The sequence below is a fragment of the Felis catus genome, chromosome X, assembly GCF_018350175.1.
Source record: "Felis catus isolate Fca126 chromosome X, F.catus_Fca126_mat1.0, whole genome shotgun sequence".
In the NCBI taxonomy this organism is placed as follows: domain Eukaryota; kingdom Metazoa; phylum Chordata; class Mammalia; order Carnivora; family Felidae; genus Felis; species Felis catus.
In genome coordinates, this window is record NC_058386.1 from 94,981,417 (window position 1) to 94,996,153 (window position 14,737).

The 14,737-nt window shown below is 45.5% G+C and overlaps 1 protein-coding gene across 1 annotated transcript in view; it reads right to left on the reverse strand.

Moving 5' to 3' along the window:
- Positions 1–4,035, reverse strand: part of CT83 (cancer/testis antigen 83) — a 56,584-nt gene extending 52,549 nt beyond the window's left edge. The window contains exon 1 of the mRNA XM_045050932.1: positions 3,590–4,035. Within this exon, the coding sequence (XP_044906867.1) occupies positions 3,590–3,739 (150 nt within the window). The 5' untranslated portion in view covers positions 3,740–4,035. The remainder of the gene's footprint in view (positions 1–3,589) is intronic.
- Between the last annotated feature and the right edge of the window lie 10,702 nt (positions 4,036–14,737).

Consider the following 14,737-nt stretch of genomic DNA (forward strand, 5'->3'; position numbering starts at 1 on the left):
CTCTCGTGGGATGGTTCTGGACTTCCTAAATATTAGTTGTAATTCGTCCAGGGTAACACTGATAGATCTGTCTAAGTGAAATCTTACAACTTCTGCAAGTCAAACACTGCAGAAACAAAGAGAAAGGCAACCGTGATAGAGGGAATATTCACAAACATGAACGACAAATAATTCACATCGTTAGTAGAGGCAGAAGTAAGCTCCTACAATTCCTTAGGTAATAGACAAGCCCCCCAATCTAAAAAGGGCCAGGGACACAACCGATGACAACGCGAGTGGACATCAAAATGTGAAAGAGGAAAGTGTAATTTCCTGTTTTGACTACAGTCCAGCATATACAGAGACACCATACACACTGTGAATAATAGTTCAAATCAGCGCCATCTTTATGGGGGAAACGTTTGGCCGCATTTGCAAGTGACCTTAAAAAGGCATACAGTATGCGATCAAACAATTACATTTCCAGGAGTCTATTCTAAATAAATTGTTACAAACGCTCTCGAAGAGTTTAGCTGCAGGGATGTGTCTCGTACTTACAGAAAAATGGGAATAATAATGTTCAACATTAGGAGTGTGGACAAACTATGACCCAGATACGTATTGAGACACATATTCTAGGCAGGATTAAAATTGTATGTGCGATCTGAAAAGTTGTTAATGGCATAGTCATCGAGACAAGGAGTTTACAAATATATATGCTAAAGAAGAATATACAAGTTCTCCTTTTCCTTTGGCAGTGACCTGTAAACCTTGGGTGGTCACGAGGTCTTTGAGAATTCACGGAAGTTATGAATGCACGTTAAAGACAACGTACCTCTGCATATACTTGCAAAAGTTTGCAACTCTTCTTGATCTGGTCTCAATCCACGTTTCCAGCTTTGTATCGTGCAAATTATGAACACCAGCCTCGCTTTTCTCACCCTTTTCCATAACCCACGCGCTCTCCGGTCCTATGCAATTTTTTACGAACGCACCATGCCGCCGTAGCCAGGCAGAGCCTTTATTCTCTAGAGTGTACTCGCTCCATCATTTTCTTACCTCCTTGGTTTTGTGGACCCAGCTCGTACATCGGGGGTGAGGCTTTCCTTTATTTTCCTCGCTCAGGTCTCCATGCTTTGAATTCCTATGGCATCTACGTATATGTTATTCTACCCGAAAGTGTATTAGATCCCATTATTTTAATTATATGGATGTCTCTGTCTCCACCTTCTTCTCTTTCCATTTGGAACTCCTAGATGCAAGTACCATACCGAGTTTACCTGGATTGTTACTTTGAGCTGCTGTAGAATCGCATAAAGAAATGAATGTATTTATTAATGGATTCGTGTCAGTAACCAACGATAGTGTTTCATTAATCAATTTACTGCTTGCATCTAACAGGTGGTGCCGGGTTATTCAGATGTACTAACACACCTAGTATGAGTTTAATCTTTACCTCTTCCCAATCTAGTTCTCATTCCCTCTCACTGGACTTCTAATTAATCAGTCACTTCGAGTAAAAAATGTCATTACCAGGGCGCCTGGGTGGCTCAGTCAGTGAAGCGTCCGACTCTTGATTTTGGCTCAGGTCATGATCTCACGGTTCATGAGTTGGAGCCCCACGTCGGGCTCCGCACTGACAGCACGAATCCTGCATGGGATTCTCTCCCTCTCCCTCTCTCTCGCTGCCCCTGTCCCCTCATATTCTCTCTCTCTCTCAAAATAAATAAACTTTAAAAACTACTTTTAAAAATGTCATTGTCTTGTGGCAACAAAGAAGAGTAAGGGTTTCCTGTATGTACACGGAAATTCTTCGAGGATTTCCTCCATGATAGAGCGTTATTACGATAAAATGGAAAAAATATTGTAAAGGCCAAAGGTATGTCACTAAAAAGCTTTTGAAGGCATTAAAACCACACGGTATCATTTTGGAGCAATGTTAAAGGCATAGGGAACACAGTCCATTCGACCAAGAGAAACTTGACAATAATTCATCTCGTTAAAAAAAATTTTTTAATGTTTATTTATTTTTGAGAGAGAGACAGAGACAGCGCACGAGCAGGGGAGGGGCAGAGAGAGAGGGAGACACGGAATCCGAAGCAGGCTCCAGGCTCCGAGCTGTCAGCGCAGAGCCCGATGCGGGGCTTGAACCCGCGGACTGCAAGATCATGACCTGAGCCGAAGTCGGATGCTTGACCGACTGAGCCACCCAGGTGCCCCAACAATTCATCTCTTCACTTGTAGCTCCCGAATCTTATTGATGGGACATAAAGTCTCCAGAAAGGCATCTTAAAATCTCTTTGCCTGTTCGTGTCCTACACACGTGTCTTTTATCTTGGCTCCTCTCATCCCTATGTCCTCGCAACTCTCCCACTCAGTGCAAATTAGCTTTGACCTTCAGCTCTAAATGCCAGTTCCAGCTTTCCTTTCATCTTCCTTTACTTCCGATCTTCCATTGCTACAGCCCAAAGACCTACGTGGCAAGACCGGACCCTCCTTGGAGGGTGCAGAGAAGAAAGGAGCTAAGAGGCATATTCCTCTTTTTAAGAGGTGGCAAGGGAGAAAAAGCCGTGAAGAATCAAACAGGATGAATTTTTAACTTGCCATATTATGAAATTGTGGCGTGACCTTAAGCACAATCACTTCTCCTCTCTGCTTTCACTTCCGCATCTGCACTTATGCACAAGTATAGATGTAAATGGAAAATGGGGAAAAAAAGAAAGCCTTTTACAAATGCTTGCTTACAATGCAAGTTGGTTTAATTATTATACAAAATGATCCCGAGTTGGGGCGCCTGGGTGGCGCAGTCGGTTAAGCGTCCGACTTCAGCCAGGTCATGATCTCGCGGTCTGGGAGTTCGAGCCCCGCGTCGGGCTCTGGGCTGATGGCTCGGAGCCTGGAGCCTGTTTCCGATTCTGTGTCTCCCTCTCTCTCTGCCCCTCCCCCGCTCATGCTCTGTCTCTCTCTGTCCCAAAAATAAATAAACGTTGAAAAAAAAAATTAAAAAAAAATATATTATCAAAATGATCCCGAGTCAAAACCAGAAATATTTTTTGAACATTTTTAGAGAAAATAATTTTGATCTTTAATGGCCAGAAATACTAGTCATGGTGAATGTTTTTATATAATGGTTGATCTGGGACCTTCTTTCCTGAAAATATTGGAAGTTAGAATTAAAATGGTGAATTTTTTATGACTTGGGCAATGTCCAGTTCTTATTTAACTTTTTAACAATCCGAAGGCTGTAAACAATCTTCTGTGATTAATTTTAAAACACTATTTAAATTCCCTGCTGAGCCTCACTTAAAGCCTTTTTTTCCTTGCTTTCCATAGAATCTGTAACAAAGTATATATTATAACTCTTTTTCAACTCGCGTGGATTTTTCTGGGATTTGGTGCCATCATGAGAGACAGGCATTTTATCATTCAAGATCCCGAAAATGACTTTCAAAGAGTTAGTCATCTGGGAATGGAACCTCACACTTCAGAGAATAGAAATTTACTTACATTTGAGACTAACTAAATAAAACTCAACAAAATAGGAGCCTCTAAAAAAAGAGGCCCCGAGCGGCAGAAACACCAGAAAGCTGTGAATCAGCAAAATTCTTACCTTTCTCCTTTTCACTCTGTGAGAGTCAGCAGCAAGAGCCACATTACAATAGGCAACAGACAAGACCTTTGATAGAGTGGGATCTCCATCTGCTTGGAGGGGATCTCTGGAGTTTTCAATAGAGTGATATGTAGATGCTGAGTTCCACATTTTCCCTACCGTTTTTGGAAGGAAAAAAAAAAAAAAAAAAACAACCCACCAAACCCTGTACTTCTGAATTACTTAACAGGACTGTTTGGTTGAGGATTAACTCCTGAGTTGCTGCGGAGACGGATGTCCCCATCCGCTCACAAACGATCTGTGCCTCGGAGAAGCGTTGTGTGTCTAAAGGGTGATTCATTCATCCAGCTGGATCTCTTTGGGGTGATTTTCCGACAACCATATGTAGGGGAGGAGGAAGAAGGACTTTAGACCCCTGACATGGAAGAAAATTCTGGCACGAGGAGAGACAGTTCTTCTGGTACAAGCAGAGGGGTATGAAATAAGGAGGGAGTTCTCAGAAGTGGCAACTAGATCTCCTGCTAAGAGCCAGAAGGAACTGGCAGGAAAGCTACTGGCTTCTCTTCTTCTTCACATCTGTGAGTTCTGTATTAATCTGCAAATTTGCCTTAAAACAGGATTGCTGTTTCTCGAGGCTTTATATAGGTCAATAGGTGCAATCTTGCATTTTTTTTTAAATTTGTTTTTCAACTTTTTTATTTATTTTTGGGACAGAGAGAGACAGAGCATGAACGGGGGAGGGGCAGAGAGAGAGGGAGACACAGAATCGGAAGCAGGCTCCAGGCTCCGAGCCATCAGCCCAGAGCCCGACGCGGGGCTCGAACTCCCGGACCGCGAGATCGTGACCTGGCTGAAGTCGGACGCTTCACCGACTGCGCCACCCAGGCGCCCCATTTTTTTTTTTTAATTTTTTTTTCAACGTTTTTATTTATTTTTGGGACAGAGAGAGACAGAGCATGAACAGGGGAGGGGCAGAGAGGGATCTTGCATTTTTAATTCTGACCTCAGTACTATTCATAGCTGCAATTTAAATGTCTCATAGTTCTGGTTCTGGCTAAACCAGAAATGTCACCCATTTTATAATTTTTGAGAATGCTTAAAGATTTCATTGCATTAAGCGTGACGATACAAGTCTGCTGTCTGAAGGCATGAGGTAGTAAAGTTTCAAGGCAGTCTGAATGGAATTAGGTGTGTGTCCCTATGATACTAATAGAACGCGAGTAGCAATGGTTCTTTGCAGTCTATGAGGAAGGAACTTGCCTATGTCTTTGCCTTGAGAATTTTGAGACCCACTGGCATTATTCTACTGGCAAGTTAACTAAATTACTTTGATGGCATTTGAGGTTTTTACAGGTCAAACTATCTGGGGGCACCTGGGTGGCTCAGTCGGTTAAGTGTCTGACTCTTGGTTTTGGCTGAGGTCATGAGCTCACCATTCATGAACTTGAGCCCCGTGTTGGGCTCTGTGCTGACAACACGGAGCCTACTGGTGATTCTCCCCCCACCCCACCCCACCTCTCTCTCTCTGTCTCTGTCTCTCCCTCAAAATAAACACTACAAAATAAAAGCCCAACTATTTTGCTTATGTCCTTTAGTGGAAGGGAATAATCTTTTTATATAAATGGTAGAAGATGGGGCGCCTGGGTGGCACAGTCGGTTAAGCGTCCGACTTCAGCCAGGTCACGATCTCGCGGTTCGTGAGTTCGAGCCCCGCGTCGGGCTCTGGGCTGATGGCTCGGAGCCTGGAGCCTGTTTCACATTCTGTGTCTCCCTCTCTCTCTGCCCCTCCCCCGTTCATGCTCTGTCTCTCTCTGTCCCAAAAATAAATTTATAAATGGTATAAGGGATATTGGGAAGGGGGAACAGAAGTCCAAGAAATGTGGGGAAAATCTTTTTTGAAGGACACCTCTTTCTTCTTAAGTAACTTTACAGCTCATTGTTCTGGACGTATCACACACCAGGGTTCTGAGAGATTTTATAGGTAAGATTGTTCAACAAGCCTGTTGATTATTGAGAATGGGAGAATGTACCAAAAGAGTCGAATGGGGGAACTATCATTCCAATAGTAGTAAGCAATCTCTCTCTCTCTCCTGCTCACTCTCTCTCTTCCTCAAAATAAATAAATAAGCTTTAAAAAAGAAAAGAAAAGAAAAGAAAAGAAAGGGGTAGTTTATAAGCTCTTATTAGAAAAAGCAAAAGCAATGATCCTTTGAAACCACCATGAGGTCACCAAGAAAAGTTACATCAGACCATTCCTTTCCCTGATGACGGAGAGAAGGGAGACTGTACCGGCACTCCTCTTTCCAACTAGCCTTTTGTGGCATTTGACACAATTGATTTCGTGTTCATTTCTTCTTGAAATACTCTTGCTCCGTGATTCCATCGCACGTTCTCCACCTCCGACAGCTCCTGGCAACCTTTAGTTTCGTTCCCCTATACCAATACAAACTGCACCCTGGATGTAGCATTCCCAAGCCTTTGATCTTCTGGAAGACTTCAACCATGCCTGTTGCTTAAATTCCTACCAATGAGCTAATGGTTCCTAGAGCTGTCTCCGAGCCCCAGATTTGGATTTGCACAGCTCCAGGTCAACAACCAAAGCCAGAAGACTGGGTGTCGTCCTTCACTAGCGTCTTGACGGGCTGCATGCCACAAAGACATGTTTTTAGCAGAGATAACCATAAGATATTGCACGAGGATGCCCCAAAACCCAACCCAAGAGAGCAACCCAGCTCCGTCCACACGCGTTTGCGGGAGGCGTGACTTAGCAGGAACACACAGCAATCTCTTTAGGGCTTTTGCCTGATTTTTAAATTCGGTATGCACCCGTAGTTGGATGTGGCTGCTGGAGAAGGCAACACTTCCTTCAGCTGCATCAACGGAAGAAAATCTAGAGTGAGGAGCTGATGGGCTCAATCTGCTCTCGATGCCACACTTGAATAATTTGCGGGGAAGTAGGATTTGCTATGGACGAGAGCAGCCACACTCAGAAATGGCAGGAGCATTTCGCAGGGCGTTAAAGATCAAAGAGCCTCCAATAGCCCTGTTCAGTCTCTTTTGCTATTAATGCATTACATTTTAGACTTAGGTTTTAAAATAATTAAACCTGAAGGAAATTCATTTGCATGTTCGATCTTAAGAAGAATCATTCTAGTTTGATCTTACTTCGCAGGGGTGTTTGTGAGGTCCAGGTTGCTACTGGTGAGAATTCGTGAGCTCAAGGGTTTCCCGATTTTGGATCTATGGAAGGGACCTCTATAGGCACTGGTCAAAGGGAGACGATTACATTCATGACCTTCCCTTGACCGTTTCCCTAAAGAGGAAGGTGGGTTGGGGAGAGGATCTAATCTATATAGATCACTTTCACGTTACCTCAACTAAAGAGAGACAGCACAAGAAAAGGAAGGGTGCTGGGTTCGGAGACAGTCCTGGCTCACTTGCTTATCTCCCTTCTGAGACTTAGTTTCCTCCTCTGCAAGGTGGAGGGCTTCAGTACGTGCCCCCAAGGCCACTAGACGTCCATGAGATGGAACATCTGAAGTATGGATTATAGTTGGCATTTAACAAACACTGTCTTTGCTTAGTGGCCACAACAACACTGTAAAGGGTGGGTGACAATCGCCTGGTGGCAATAGTGATGAGGAAGCAAAAGGTAAGCTGAGGGCAAAGTACAGGCTAACCCCCAGCAACTCCCGCTTCCCCCCCACCGGGTGAGAGATGCGCGACATTTCTCAGACACTCCTGGCTGCCCAAGAGCAAAGGAAAGGGAAAACCAGATGGTCAGCTGGTAACGGGCGCCTGGGTGGCTCAGTCGGTGAAGCATTTGACTTCCTTCAGCTCAGGTCATGATCTTGCGGTTCGTGGGGTCGAGCCCCGTGTCGGGCTCTGTGCTGACAGCTCAGAGCCTGGAGCCTGCTTCGGATTCTGTGTCTCACCTTCTCTCTACCCCTCCTCCGCTCCCGCTCTGTCTCTTTCTCTCAAAAAGAAACATTAACAAAAAAAACAAAAAAAAAAAGAAACATTAACATTTAAAAAAAAAGTTAACTGAGGGGGTCCTGGGTAGTTCAGTTGGTTAAGTGTCCAACTTCGACTCAGGTCATGATCTCGCAGTTCACGAGTTCCAGCCCCGTGTCAGGCTCTGTGCTGACAGCTTGGAGCCTGGGGCCTGCTTGGGATTCTTTGTCTCCCTCTCTCTCTCTGCCCCTCCCCTGCTTACACTGTCTCTCTGTGTCTCTCTCTGTCTCTGTCTCTCTCAGAAATAAATAAGCATTAAAACATTTTAAAAAATAGTTAACTGATGGAGATCACATGTAGGACATGGGTCTCTAACAGTTTACAACTGGTCTTAATGATTTACAAGGAGGAAAGCAATTTTGTCAATACCCAAACTTCCAGGAGCCTATACACTCAATTTCCTGAAGCCCTAACATCACCCTCCCCTCCATGGGATAGAAAATCTTCTATAATCAGGCACTCCTCATAGCCCAATTGCAGCTCTTTCTGCCCACATGCCCTCCCCTGTGCTTTAATAAAACCACCATTTTGGGGGTGCCTGGGTGGCTCATTTGTTAAGCATCTGGCTTTTGACTTAGGCTCAGGTCATGATCTCACGGTTCGTGAGTTCGAGCCCGGAGTTGGGCTCTGTGCTGGCTGTGTGGAGCCTGCTTGGGATTCTCTCTCTCGCTCTCGCTCTTGCTCTCGCTCTCACTCTTGCTCTCGCTCTCGCTCTCTGCCCCTCCCCCCGGTCCATGTTCTGTGTCTCTCTCTCACTCTCTCGAAACAAATAAATCAACTTAAAACAAACAAACAAGCAAAAAGCCACCTTTTTGACCCAAAGACGTCTCAAGAGTTATTGCTTGGCTTTTGGCTCCGAACCCCAATCCTTCAGACCTCATCAGTGGGAGGTCTCGAACGTGGCTTCAAGGTGAGTCAGGATCTGTCTTGGTGCTTTGCCTCCTTCCACGTCCCTTCTCCTCACACTTTGCTTCCACTCGGCCTCTATTTTAAAGGCAGTGATTTTAAAAAAATAACGGAACTGCCTCGTATAGATCCTATTGTACACACCTGCGCAACGTCTGCTACAAACAGGGCGCCTGCCTCACTGTAAAGGGGAGGGCTGGTTGTGACATTATAAAAGACGAGATGAGAAAAGCAGTGATGGGGTGTGGGTAGGACAGGGCCCCAGGCAAAGGAAGCAGGGGGGAGACTTTCAATTTGATTCAGTGGATAAGAAGAGTCTGCTGTCGGCTACTTCAGATGGGATAAACGTAAAGAAAATGGCATTCGGAAAGACTGAATATAGGAACAGGAAACAAGATTGACTGGGGCAGAGAGAGAGAGAGAGAGATCGACACGAGGCAGGGAGACCCAGCAGAAGGCTGCTAGAATAATAGAGGCAGGGGATGACAGCCTGACCGAAGGACGTGGCTGTGGAAATTAAGGCCGGGGACCTGGCAAACGGGATCATCTCCCACGGAGGGGGAGCTGGAAAGACAAAGTGAAGATCATTTCACGCACTTGCTTCTAACACACCTGACGGACTCTGCCACAAAGGAGGCACCCTCCGGTGGACACCGTGGGGGTCTGCTCAGTTTCCCCTTGCGACCCTGAATTCTTCCCGTTATATTCTTTGTGCCCCGCGTCCAGGCTTCCGGGAAAGGCAAAGGAGGCAGAAGTGGTTCCTTTTGCCCCATTGCCGATTTCAATGGGATCGCCCCCTGTGTCACCCATCAACCTGACCCCATAATTTCCAGCACGTCGGGTGGCAAGTAGACGGATCAGCCGCTATAGGTCAGATCGTATTCTGTCTGGCGTGGGGCCCAACCTGCCTGGTCCCTGGTGCCTGGAACTAAGGTCCGATTAATGGCTTCTATATTCAGTGAAGGCCCATGGCGATGAAAAAGATGTGAAGGGCAGGAAGTCCAAAGCCAATCTGGCTCTGGGACATAGTGAACTTTATTACTTTGTCACTCCTTTTTTTTTTTTTTTTTTTTATTCCGGGGATTATTTTCACTTTTCTTTCTTTAATTTTGTTGTTGGCATACACAGGACATCGACATCATGACACGGTATTCACTGAAAGCCCAGTCAGCACAAAACAGCATCTCAAGTGAGTGAGAGACGTTGGAAGAGATGCTCGTACTAGTATTTATATTTGAGAAAACTCGCTTTCTGTTTCCAAAAGCCTTAACAGGTTAGGATTCAGACACAGGCGGACACCGCATTTGGGGCAGGCCCTTACCTCATGGCTAGCATGGTCACTGGGTCAGAACTCACTTGTAATGATGAGGTACATAAATCAAGTTAAGCATTGACCTAGGCAATCCATCTGAATCTTCTTCTTTTTCTCCTCCTTGTCCTCCCTCTCCCTTTCCCCCTCCCTCCTCTTCTTCCTCCCCCTCCTTTTCTTTTTCTTTCTTTCTTCTTTCCTTCCTTCTTTCTTTTCTTTCTTTCTCTTTCTTTCATTCTTTCTTTCTTTGCTTCTTTCCTTCCTCCCTTCTTTCCTTCCTTCTTTCTTTTCTTTCTTTTTTCTTTCTTTCTTCCTTTCGTTCTTTCTTTCTTTGCTTCTTTTCTTCCTTTTTTCTTTCTTTTCTTTCTTCTTTCTTTCTTCTTTTCTTTCTTTCTTTCTTTCCTTCATTCTTTCTTTCTTTGCTTCTTTTCTTCCTTTTTTCTTTCTTTTCTTTCTTCTTTTCTTTCTTTCTTTCCTTCATTCTTTCTTTCTTTCTTTCAACTGCGATTTCATGGGTTCTCTTGGCCATGAAGAGAGAAGTTCCAGTCTTCCGTATCCTCTAGGATGCTCTGATATAGCCACAAAATAGAGTTCCCAGGTTTGTGGAAATGCACATACCAGATAGGGATGTTTAGGCATTCACTGACCCCCTCCTTCTAGGAACAGGATTTATATGTAGAATACAGTCCACAGACGTAATCCTTCTCCTCAACAAGCCGAGAGGAGAAATGGCCAAAGACCACTGTTAAACACACAACAGTATAAATACATACACATTGTGAAAGGGCCACAGGGTGCTGAGGAGATTCTAAACCTGAGATCAGTTCCTGCAGTTACAACTTTAAGATATCCCTGGTGTGTCATCCTTCATTTGAATCCACATTGTTGCTGTTCCAGTGCAGACCAGGCAGAAAAGTTATAATTCATTACCTTAAGCCAGGAGACTGCAGATCAAAAGTGGCAGAAGTAGGGGCGCCTGGGTGGCGCAGTCGGTTAAGCGTCCGACTTCAGCCAGGTCACGATCTCGCGGTCCGGGAGTTCGAGCCCCGCGTCGGGCTCTGGGCTGATGGCTCGGAGCCTGGAGCCTGTTTCCGATTCTGTGTCTCCCTCTCTCTCTGCCCCTCCCCCGTTCATGCTCTGTCTCTCTCTGTCCCCAAAATAAGTAAACGTTGAAAAAAAAATTAAAAAAAAAAAGTGGCAGAAGTGAAACCAAACGAGTGTAAGCAAAAATGAGGAACATTATTACAAGGAACCAAGGTCGAGGATGCATTTCAGCCTTAAGAGAGATGGGAACCAAGAAGGAGCCTGCTCTTAGGAACCAGGGTAGTCGACCTTGCACTCACTCTCGGGCCGCTGTGTCTCTTTAAGACGTTTCCCCACATCTCATGGGCTCTTTTTTAAGTTCTGCCCTTTCGCCTGCTTCATGCTCTTTCGGCAGATTTACCTTTGCTCCACCTTCCTGCATAAGATGACCAACCTACCGCTTACAGGCTGTTGCTTCCTCAGTTCGAGCAATCAATAGAGATGAATATCTTTGAATACCAACTTCAAAGGATCAGGAGAGAGGAATTCATCACGATCCCCTGGATCCTGTGTCCACCCTGGACCACTTGCTATGGTCAGAGGTGGGGGGGGGGACAGAGCCACAGAGTAGAAGTTGCAAACATTCTCCCTCCCCCGTGTGGAGGGAGAGTCCTTAGAGTAGAGAGGTCGACACCCCGAGAGTTGCCCACTACAAAACGAAATCGAGGTGAGGCTTTCAGGGGCGCCCACGGTGGCTCAGTCGGTTGAGCGTCCGACCTCAGCTCAGGTCATGAGCTCACGGTTGGTGGATTCGAGCCCCGCATTGGACTCTGTGCGGACAGCTCGGAGCCTGGAGCCTGCTTCGGATTCTGTGTCTCCTCCTGTCTGCCCCTCCCCTGCTCATGCTCTGTTTCTCTCTGTCTCTCAATACTAAATAAACATTGAAAAACAAAAGAATTAGCCAAACTAAGGGGAAACATTTCAGGTTTCCTATGAAAAAACGGGAGATGATTCTGGGATGACTTTTGACGTACATCTAGTCCAATGTTTTTATTGTACGGAGATGATAGCGAGGTCAAGAAAGGAAAGTGGTGGACGGAAAAGTTGGATTAGCTTCTTTTTGAAGCGGTCCTTTCTCTGGATTTCCACGACACCACACCCACCTGGTTCTCCTCTAGTTCCTTCTCGGTTTCTTTTGTAGGTTTGTTTTCCTCTGCGCATCTCTTAAACGCTGGTGTCCGCCAGATTGTGACTTAGCCTGTTTTCTCTTCTCACTCTACGTGCGGTTCCTTGGTCACCTGAACTACCCCTTAATGGCTTAAATTTTAGGTTGCGAGCTTTTTCCTTATGTCCAAATGTCTACTCAACAGCTCCACCTCAGGGTCCCACAGACACCTGAGTGTCAGTGGCTCCAATACTGAATTCACTGGGCCACCAAGAAGCTTCTCTTTGTCCTCCGTACCCCCGTCTCGGTACACGGCTTCACGTACTGAACCCAGCTGACCAAACTGCAAACCCGGGAATCATTTCTGACCCCTTCTTCTCTCTTACTGCTCCCACCCTCCCCAAACGTCCAACTGTTCAGCAAGATCTGTGGGAACTACTTCAGCACCATCATCATCTCTTGCCGGTACCACTGCAATCCCCTACTGATTGGCCTCCTGCCGTACAATATCAGACTCTATCCCTCCATACCTCCTCTATACTCTAGCTGGAGAAATACCTTCAAATCTGCAAAAAGAATTGCTGCTTACCTGCTTACAAACCATCCGGCAACACCCTGATCCTCTCGGAATAAACCCTCAACCCCTTAAATGGCTTTACGAAGGCATGTGCCACCAACTCGTACCCTTGCCAGCTTTTTCCTTTCCCTTCCCCACCCCCATCCCATCCGTTCTATGCTTTAGCCAAATCCCATCACTTTTTATCTCCCTCACACGAAACATCGTGTCCGGCACACATTAGGTGTTGAAGAAGCGCTTCTTGACTTAAGTTAAGGAACCAAGTATAACGCAGAGGTACCCTGATACTTAGTTCAAAGCATCGTTTGCTGCTGTATGTATTGTTTTTTTTTCTTTCCTACTCTGTCTTGCTTCTTAATTAGCAAGCGTCAACGCCAAAACAGTTCTCTGCCTTTGGGTCTTCAGTTCAAGGCTCATTAGTCTGTGATTACCAGCTCTATTCAAACAATAGTGAATGGTTAGCCTGGAAACAAGTGAATGAGACATGCTTATCTCTTTGATCAAATCATATCATTATATGCCATTTTCCACGTCTGGCGATTTAGCTTTACGTGAAAGCTGTGCTTCTGGAACAGAAATCAGGTCATTCTACTTTGAACGAGCCCATGACTCGGCAATTGTTACCCTGGAAGAACCCTGGTGAGAGCTGTCTTCTGAACTTGAGTTCAGGGTTTGCTGGCCGCACCTCGTAACCACCTTCTATTGCTGGTTCTTTGGAGAATTGCCGCTAAGAGGATCTGTGAGACTTAACGACTTCTTTCCTTCCGTTGTAGGAGTTTAATGATCTTGCAAATTATTGACTGATTGCACATCATTAAACTTTTTTTTTTTTTTGGACAGATTGAGAGTATAAAATGGAAAGGACTTTTAATGGCATTTCTTTTTTCTTGCCTTCACAGCCCATGACCGTGACCAGCAATCGTGAATGTGCGTGACAATGCAGGCGTCCCGCTGTACTGTGCGTGACTCTGCTTCCCTCTCCTTCCCTCCCAATCTTCTTTTCCTCCCTCCATTTTTATAGAGCACATTCACCATCTTGCTTTTTCGCCTTGCTGCTGCTTCTAAATATGGTGAGTGTGTGTGTGTGTGTGTGTGTGTGCGTGTCTGTTGGGGGGGAGAGGAAAACCAGTGAGAAAAACAAGGTCTTCAGCCTCTAGGAATTTGCAAGCTAAACAGAATATATATATATATATATATATATATATATATATATATATATCTCCTTATTTATATTTTTTCTCATCCTTACATATAAAGAAAACATAAAATCCAACATTATCACAGGGGCGCCTGGAGGGCTCGGTCAGTGGAGCAACCGGCTGTTGATTTCGGCTCAGCTCATGATCTCATAGTTTGAGGGACTGAGCCCTGAGTGGGGGGGTCTGCGCTGACAGCCCAGTGTTCTCTCTCTACCTCTCTCTCTCTGCCCCTCCCCTATGCGTGTGCGTGCACGCGCTCTCTCTCTCTCTCAAAATAAATAGATACACACAAAATCCAGCATTGTCGCAGCCATTAGGAGGCTTAGAAAACATGTGGGCTCTCACATGGGGTGACCGAAGCTCAAATATGCCACGATTTTATATGCCGAGGGTGGAGCGGATGCATTATGTCAATGCGCTGAATGCCTCTGTTAGGTCAAGGGACTTTTCCGAAAACGAGGGTGAGCTGAATGCATGATTAGAGACTGTCTCGTTGTTAGAGCTCCATTTCAAAGCTTGGGCTAAGGGTGGGGAGGGCGATAATACGCCTCCGCCACTTGTGTCCGTAGTTGCCTTGCCCTGGCTTTGACACCATCATGGACGCTTCCATAAATGGCAACCATCCCATTTGGAATTTCCCGGGGAGCACCTGGAGCTTTAGAAGAGATGCTACACATGTCCAAACGACGAAGGGACAAATCGCTAAGTAGGCTGACTCTACACCCTGATTTGCCTGGGACAGCCCTAATTCCTGCCTGTCGTCTGAGCGCCCTACCTGCTTCGGGTACCCTTGCACTACCAACAATGTCCCAATTCGGGCAGAAATTATGTGATCGCCCTACTTATAAGCCACAAGGGGATGAGAAACAGAATTCTCAACTTAGTTTCTACTCTTCTAATACTCTGGAACAGGTTGCACTTCTAATTAGTGTGCAAAGTGCCAAGCAACGATTTA